This window comes from Diabrotica undecimpunctata, chromosome 6 (assembly GCF_040954645.1).
Source record: "Diabrotica undecimpunctata isolate CICGRU chromosome 6, icDiaUnde3, whole genome shotgun sequence".
Classification (NCBI taxonomy): Eukaryota; Metazoa; Arthropoda; class Insecta; order Coleoptera; family Chrysomelidae; genus Diabrotica; species Diabrotica undecimpunctata.
In genome coordinates, this window is record NC_092808.1 from 153,483,033 (window position 1) to 153,491,506 (window position 8,474).

An 8,474-nucleotide genomic window follows, 5' to 3' on the forward strand; every position below is an offset into this window, starting at 1 on the left:
ATTTTTAAAATTTGGGATACAATGTTTTTATAACGCCATTTGCAATGGCGTGGATTACAATGTTGCCACTAACACATTTTTTTAATGGATACTCAAAATTCTTTAGGATTTTAGTAGAATTTGCTACAATCTTTGTTTCTGTTTGGAATATTTGAGTAAATATGCGAAACTAGTGAAACCATGGCAACAGCACTTAAATCAACGTCATACGCCTCTTGCTATGTCATACTTCCACCTAAAGTGACTAGTAGCGCCGTCGCCTTTACGAACGGCTGGACCTATGCAATTCACTCTCCCCATCTGTCCTATTTTAGTTACACTACTATTTGTGGTATATACTGTGATGTTTAGATGGAAAGCAGCTGTTCTGTGATATAAAAATGTAAGACCTAGAAAATTACTAGGGTTTTCCATAGACATAGTAAGTTTTATGTTTCTCTTGATGCTTTCTACGTTTGAGTGATGAGTTGAGTCCATGGTTCTTTACCCGTGCAATGCCTGGCGAAATAAAAAACATACTTTATATCTAGCATTATTGTCTTCCACGCATGAAATTAAAGACAAACCAGTTACCGCCTGTTATTAAATAAAGAGACATATTATTTTTATAAACGCTCTAGACTCAGTACATCGAAGAGAGATAAGTACAAAAAAAAGTTTGGTAACGTTATCAGATTTTTTTAAGTACAATTTGTCACGTTTATGGTTTGTTTATTTGTGACTGTTTGTTGGATTTTTTTTCTAACTTGATGCATTTTTTGCTATTTGTGTCATGTTTTTGCATTTATATAGAAGTTATTGTATTTATGGGTAAAAGTATAGAGAACGTTCCGGTTAAGTTAGCTGCAAATGAAGGAAATTTTTGTATTTGGCAGTATTCCCATGCTGTTTTAATAAATCGCGAAAGAGCATGTGATATAATATTAATTAATTTAATTAAATATGGAAAACATAAAATGGTAAATTAACGAGAAAAATAATATATAAATACTATAATACTAAACTTCTATTATCAAAAGAAACAAATATTCATTCGTTTGTGTTTTATCTAAATAAAAAATACCAGATTAGATAAAATAATATAATGGACATGGCAATATCACAAACTTGACATTTCACTAGTAACTAACGTTCTATATACTTTTACCTATTTGTTACACAAACAATTGTTTTCATAACTAATTTTATATTGGAGATTGAAATTTTAGTGTCGTGTTATTTAGCTCACGTGTACGATAAACCTGACCCTTTAGAAAAAGGCGCAGGGACTGCTTTGCCTCAATTTTCTCTGTCGCACTGGGTTAACTACACTGTATTGCAACGTTCGATTTATTTGTATTATATGTTTATGCCCGTAAATATACCAAGGCGTACGATTTAAAGGGTTATAATAAAACACAATCATACTTAAAGTAAACTTTAATTAGAAATTAATTAATTGTATAACAAATATCACAAACTTAATCAGTACAGCTACTGAAAAGTCTTGTGATACATTCCAATGGTTATTTAAAATACTCAATTAAAAAATATGTACAAAAATCTAACTATTTTTCTAAAAACAAAAAATAATATTCGTTCTGAAAGGATACTCTCGATATAACAGTAAAAAACTGAGTTTTCCATGAAGTGATCTCTTACAATCCACTTTGAAAGATGTCGAACATAAAATGTCACCGTTACCTTGAAAGTTTATGTGACCAATTAATGTGAATATCTTACAAAAGGAAACTGAACAAAATTTGAAAGCAAAAATATATAGATATATTAAAAAATAGTTTACTAATGACTAATCTGAAATGATTCTATATAAATGGAGATAAAACGCTTTGCAAATAGCATATTCCCATTATTTAGAATCAAAACTTAAAGCTAACTTCATAGCAAGTGCCATCATGACGTTACACTAATGTGGCATATTTTAAATTTTGTTTATATTACAAGGTGTTTACACATAATTAGATGGCATTATATTATCTACCAAAATTGTTTTAATCTGAAATTTAACTTTTGTGTATTTAACACAATTCCTGCTTTATGTTATTTCATTCTTAATATAAGAGAACACATTTTTTTTTAATTTAAATAAGGCAACTGTCAAAAAATAAATAAATCATTACACGTAAAAGGAATGAGTAAACAAAAATAGGAAAAGGATGAAAAATCATCATTTAGATCCATTACCATAGGAAACTAACCCCTTTTACATAACATTTCGCCATCATGGCAAATATTTTTCAATCTGCGCGTCTCCAAGACTCGTCATCAAACATTTTGAATAAAAAAAACTTGGTTCGTCTTCTCTATGCTCCTTAAAACACTCTGTCTTGGTATCCGCTGTCTTGCACGGTCGAAGGCGCCGGTCTAGGCATTGAGTGATGACGCATCTGTGTAGCCCTTCTGGGAGGTGCCAGAAACTCGAACATGCTCTGCGTGTGATTGGCCAACATCTTTCCGAGATCGCAAGGCATCGGGTCGGTCCAAAAGAAGTCGTGGTTCAGTGCCGTGTCGGAATCGGCTCTCTTCGATGGATCTAGGACGAGTAGTTTGTCTAAAAGGTCGCAGGCGTAGGGGTCCTTTAGGTATGGTGTTAGGCGTTCTTTTACCTAAAAATAAATTTATCAATAAAATATCTACTATATTGACTTTACTAGTTCACGAAAAGGATCTCAAAAAGCAAGAAAAAAAGTACTTTGATAGTTTATTAAATGAAGAATTTTGACAGAAAACATTGGTCACCAAAATAACAAACAAGGAAGTGATTTAAGTACTTCAAAAAATAAAAAAATGTAAAGCAGTTGGACAAGATGATATTCCTGGGTACTCAATAAGAAAGTAGTCGCTGGTGAAGTTACTAAAAATAAAATTAACTTTGGATGGTAAAATGGTTTTGAAAAGTAATAAGTTTAAGTAGCAATAAATACTGATCAGTATTACAAAGTAATAGGGGACTACATGCATATGCATACAGTAGAATTAGAGTGGGACTGATCAAGTTAAGGGAAGCGTGTGGTGTGTTGTGTGATAGGAAAATTCCAGTGAAACTGAAATGAAAATTCATTAAAACTGAATGTCCCACTGAATGTTGGCAATTAAAAGAAAGAGGAATAAAGAAGAGAAAGAAAATTAAAAAGACCAGAACCTGTGGACCCCTAGAAAATATGTGGAAACACAGTGTAATGTCATAGTGTGGTGAAAATATTTTTTATAGTCGAAATAATCATATTTGTTGTCAGTGCTGTTTATTTATTAAATTCTGTCTGTTATATTTATAAACTAATTATAGATTATAGCTATATAGTCATACATAGTTATACTATTATATCTTACTTGGGCGATTGTGCAACTAATTTGTTATTTTACAAAAATTATACATACTGTTTATTGTTTAATTATATGAACTAGAGTTTTATACAAATTTATAATAAAATACTTGTACATACCTTCCTTTTTTGTTTATGGGGCAGTTCCATTTTCTTAAAAAGTTCTAAATGTTCAACCCCGGGCCACACTTGAGGTGTTATTGATCCACAGAGTTGTGATATTAGCGTAAGTTGTTGTTGCTCGCTGTTACCCTGCATAATGGGAGACCTCGTCCACATTTCCGCCATTATACAACCTGCCCCCCAGAGATCTACCGGTGGGCCGTAGTTCCTCTCGCCCAATAATAACTCCGGTGGTCGGTACCAGAGCGTTACCACTCGATTTGTGAACCTAAAAAGAGAAAATGGTTGGGATTTTAATAGATACAGTGTAGATGATATTGAAGTAAATAAAATAAGTACATTAATATGTTCAAAATGACACTTAATAGTAAAGTAGTCTGATATTTACTCGAGCAATACCGTGTGATATTTTGTTCTTAACCTGAATTTGACAAAAAAAATTATTTTTTTATTCAAAACACTACAATATTTTCAAACTCATAGCTGAAGAGCAAGAGACTTGTTTATTTCTACCGTAAATAACTCATAACAATATACATGATGATTTAGGTAAATTTTAAATCATTTCCGAGTCAACAGAATTGGCTTAAAACACATTTGACAGCAATTGATTTCAAACAGTCAGTTGAAACTGTAGGTATACCCATGGTATTGTGAAAGATGTATTAAGATGGATCAAATTGTGACAACGAAAGTGACTTTTTGTGCCAAAAACTTATGTGTCTTACTCTAAATAAATAAATGTCTTACCTATTGGGTAGTCCATTTTTCGTACTACTAAATGCCCTCGCCAATCCAAAATCGGCTAATTTCAGCACTCCATTCTTCGTTATTAACACATTAGCTGCTTTCATATCCCTATGAAGTATTTTGTTGCTATGAATATAATATAGTCCGTTCAGAAGCTGTTGCACTACTTTTTTAATTTCACCCAAACTAAACTTAACATTAGAATTCGATAGTAAACCCGCCAAATCGTGTTCACAAAAGTCAAAAACTAGGTAAAAAGTCGATCGGTATCTGTTGTGTTGTGACGCTTGAGTCCTACATATTTCTATAAGATTCACTACGTTTTCATGTTTCAGAAGTTGAAGTATCCTAATTTCACGAAGAGCAGTAATTGGAAACTGAAACAAATATAAATTGAAGGTATTAGAACAAAAAGATACAGACAGTTTGAATATAAGTACCTTGTACCTTATCATCATGATTAAATATGAACAGTTTATATTATATTATATAAGGTTCTTGAACTTCTAAGTGGACCATAGAGCTTCAGTGAAAACGCGCCATCGGGTTTTATTTTGCGCTAAAGCCTTCACCTTATTCCAAGACTTTCCTTGACCTCTTATCTCGTTCTTGATGGATCTTCTCCAAGTTTGTACTGGGCGACCTTTTTTCTTCTTCCTTGGGGATTCCACTCTAGGTCAATCTTTACAATACTGGAATTATTTTTTCTGACTGGGTGACCCATCCAACTCCACTTTCTGGACTTTATTTGATGTTCTACACTTTTTGCGCGGTCAGGTGTAATATATCTTCGTTTCTGATGACGTTAGGCCAGAAACTATGAACAATTCCAGGTTTCACATCCGTAGAGTAGAACAGACATGACATTTGACTGGAATATGCGGATCTTTGTCCTTGTAGTATACTCGCCAGATCTCCAAACAGGGTTGAGCATGCTGAATGCTTGTTGAGCTTTTCGTATCCTCATACGAATATCGTCCTCTGTACCTCCGCTTTCTGTTACGACACTTTCAAGATACGTAAAGTTTTCCACATTTTCAATCTGCATGTTGTTGATAGTAAATAGCGTGTTGTTTCTTGCTATCTTGGAACCTTTGTACTAACAGGCAGATATCGTTGACATATTCCATAAAGCAGCATGAGATAAGCTGTCAAAGGCACATTCGAAGTCAACAAAAACCATGTGTAGGGACGTGTTCCATTCAACCGATTGCTCCATTATTACCCTCACAGTATTAGTGTGGTCTATGCAGGATTCTGGTCTAAAGCCTGCTTGATTAGCTCGAAACTCAACCTTGTTTGTTATTCTTTTCAGTAAGATGGTCGTGAAAATTTTATTTATGACAGTAAGCAAGGTTATTCCTCTCCAATTTTTGCACAGTGTGAGGTTGCCTTTTTTTGGAAGCTTGATAATGTTACCTTTTTTCCAGCCCGCTGGAATGTGGTTTGTTTCCCACACCTCTCGGATTATGGGGAGCAAAAGTTCAGCAGTTAGATGCGGATCAGTTTTAAGTATTTCGGCAGCAATATTATCGATTCCTGGAGACTTGTTATTTCTCAGAGATTTGATAGCTGTTATTATCTCCGTTTTGGAAGAGGCCTCGCAAGATATAACCAAGTCTACATTCTGCGGGCTTTCGACAATTTCATCTGTGTTTTCCCTGGGCGTGCCTAGGATCTCCTGAAAATGCTCTTTCCATCTCTCTACTTGATCATTTGTTGTAGTAAGTAATTCGCCTGTCTTGGATCTTACAATGTTTGAACAGTTGGGCCCATTTTTTGTTAGTCGTCTAGTAATTTGCTATAGCTCTCTAGTTCTGTTGTGTTGTGCAGTTGTTTCAGCTTGTTTAGCCAGTTCTTCAGCCCACCTTCTTTTGTCTCTTCTTGCATTTCTTTTAACTAAACTATTTATTGCTTCATATTCTTGTTGTCGGTTCGATCTTCTTCTACAGTTCTTGCTTGTAAAATATCTTTCTTTTGCTGTTTTCTTTCCTCGATAAGATTCCAAGTTTCATCTGACATTCATTATTTTCCATGTTTCTCTTTTTTATCCAGTTTATCTTCAGCTATTTCTGTCAAAACATCTGCCAAATATTCCCAGCTATTTACTTCACATCTCTTGTTTTGAGTTGGAGTTCCTCCCCAAACATGTGTCGTCCTGGAGCCGTTTTTAATTTGTCTAGATTGTATGTTAGTCTGTTGGTGTTTCGCGTGATTATGTTTTTTGCCATCTTGATTTTAATGGTACCGATTACGAAATGATGGTCACTTACGATGTCTGCTCCTCTTTGATTATGTACATCAAGAAGATGTCCATCTTTTTGATATGACGATGTGGTCTCTTTGATTTTCTCTTATATGACCTGGTGCAGTCCATGTAACCTTGTGGATATTTTTATGTAGGAAGATGGTTCCAACACTGTTTTGTATAAAACTTAGAAGTCGCTGGTTAAATTATTTTAGAAATAATAATGGAGAAAAGATGCAATATTTTGACTGTAAATAAAAGTAGCGAAAATAGCAACTATTTAATTGTGAATAAATTACGAGAATTAACTAGCTTTAGCTCATAGTGTTGTCCGTACAAAGAATATAGACACACCTTTTGGTAAATTGATGTATTCATAGCCAGTGGAGTAACGTTGGTACCATGTTGCGACATTAAGGGACGCCCGGCGCCGAGGCTTGAAAGAGGACTTAACTGATACACTCAATATGCTTACTGTAAGCTAACTCGGTATCAAGTGTCTAGCCTTTTTAGGATAAAAATGTGCACCTACCACTTCTAAGGGGGTGATAAATGGTACGTAGAGCAAATGAATCCAATAAATCAACTCTATTGTAGGGTGCTTTGAAATACTTTCCAAAAATAACAAAAGAAAGTCAAATTCTCTGAACAGACTAAATGTGTTTAAGCTAGTTTTAACAATGAGAATATACCATTAAATCAGAGCCTATTATAGTATAGTAAAAGTAAGTAAAAAAATATTAAAATATGAAAATAAATACTACATAGGTACTTTCCCAAACAATAACTGAGGAACAAAAATTTGTAAAACGCCCTCCGTTTCCATCCATCACTCCCAGGCCATGTTTGCCCATTTTGTATACATTATTAATCTTATTGGGCAGCAGCCCGTTGAAAATAAATAAATAAATAAATTATATTATACTCACTCCTTCCTTTTCATTGTCCATAAGCACTTTTTTCATAGCTACAAACTTTTTAGGATTGCTCTTGTCCCGTGCTTTAAATACTTCCCTAAAATTTAATAATTATATATTTGTATCATATTTTACTATAGTGCATAAAAATGTAAATAAAATAAATAAAAAAATTGCATACAAATTTACACTACACAAAAATCGAAACTTCGAATTTCTGGGTTGTGTATTTTTATATATAAATCAATAAAACCTCTTATGAACAATTTTCAGATAATGATTTATAGCAAAAAATGGTACCAGTGTAGTAAGAGGGTAGGACCTCTATGAATCTGAAATTTACTACATTAATAATTGCAAGTTTTTTTCACTACTATTCTGAACAGTTAATCCCATATGTATATTGTCTTTAAATAAGCCTAAAATTACAATCCACTCTACTTTAAAGTCTTTATTATAAACACTTGAATTCGTACATTGGACTCTTTACAACATTAACATCTATTGATTTTGTTATTGTTGAATACATAATATTGCGCCACATGAAAGTTAACTTATGAAATATTAGATCTACTTACCCAAAAGTTCCTTGACCTATTTTGGCAACTTTTTCGTATTTACCCGTCAAATCACAATAGGGAAAATTAAAATCTTCGATATATCTTTCTTTATCACGCATATTCATCACAGTAGAATGGGGGTGACTACTAGAGCTAGAATGGTTGCTCTCACGGTCTCTGTTGTTGTTCTGCATTGTGGTATGTTTTTACTGTTACAAATTCAGATTGCTGCTATAACTGAAAGTTGTGGAATTGTTTATAAATACTCATGTTCTTGGAGAAACCAAAAAAATTTCACTTTTTCACAACATTTAACATAAAAAATATTCTAAATGTCAATGTAACATTATTTGACAAATGTCAAATGTCAATGTCATAGACCTCAACAAATTTTTTTTTTGATTATACATCCCCCGGGATGATATCTATTATTTATTTCTCATATTTTTGTTTTAATTTAATCAACGATAGATGAACTTTCATAGGAATTTAAAATTATTAGTAGTAAGTTTCACTAAGTTTATTTTGAAAAAATCTATTTATTCATCGCCTC

At 33.2% G+C, this 8,474-nt stretch overlaps 1 protein-coding gene across 2 annotated transcripts; it reads right to left on the bottom strand.

Moving 5' to 3' along the window:
• Nucleotides 1–1,404: 1,404 nt before the first annotated feature.
• On the bottom strand, nucleotides 1,405–8,270 carry Cdk9 (Cyclin-dependent kinase 9). Of its 2 annotated transcripts, none has more exons than XM_072535833.1 (5): nucleotides 7,940–8,270; nucleotides 7,374–7,458; nucleotides 4,197–4,573; nucleotides 3,444–3,714; nucleotides 1,405–2,606 (listed from the first exon to the last, which is right to left on the bottom strand). In XM_072535833.1, the coding sequence occupies exons 1-5, from the start codon at nucleotides 8,113–8,115 to the stop codon at nucleotides 2,313–2,315; spliced, it is 1,203 nt and encodes a 400-aa protein (XP_072391934.1). In that variant the 5' UTR covers nucleotides 8,116–8,270; the 3' UTR covers nucleotides 1,405–2,312. The 2 variants fall into 2 exon arrangements, with proteins under 2 accessions (XP_072391934.1, XP_072391935.1); XM_072535834.1 differs by lacking the exon at nucleotides 7,940–8,270 and adding an exon at nucleotides 7,662–7,847.
• Nucleotides 8,271–8,474: the final 204 nt, after the last annotated feature.

Coding starts and splice junctions, on each gene's coding strand:
- Cdk9 (XM_072535833.1), bottom strand. CDS start 8,115: ATGCAGAACAACAACAGAGACCGTGAGAGCAACCATTCTAGCTCTAGT. Junction 7,459..7,939: donor ATAGGTCAAGGAACTTTTGG/GTAAGTAGATCT, acceptor ATTAAATTTTAG/GGAAGTATTTAAAGCACGGG. Junction 3,715..4,196: donor AAAAATGGACTACCCAATAG/GTAAGACATTTA, acceptor TTCTCTTTTTAG/GTTCACAAATCGAGTGGTAA.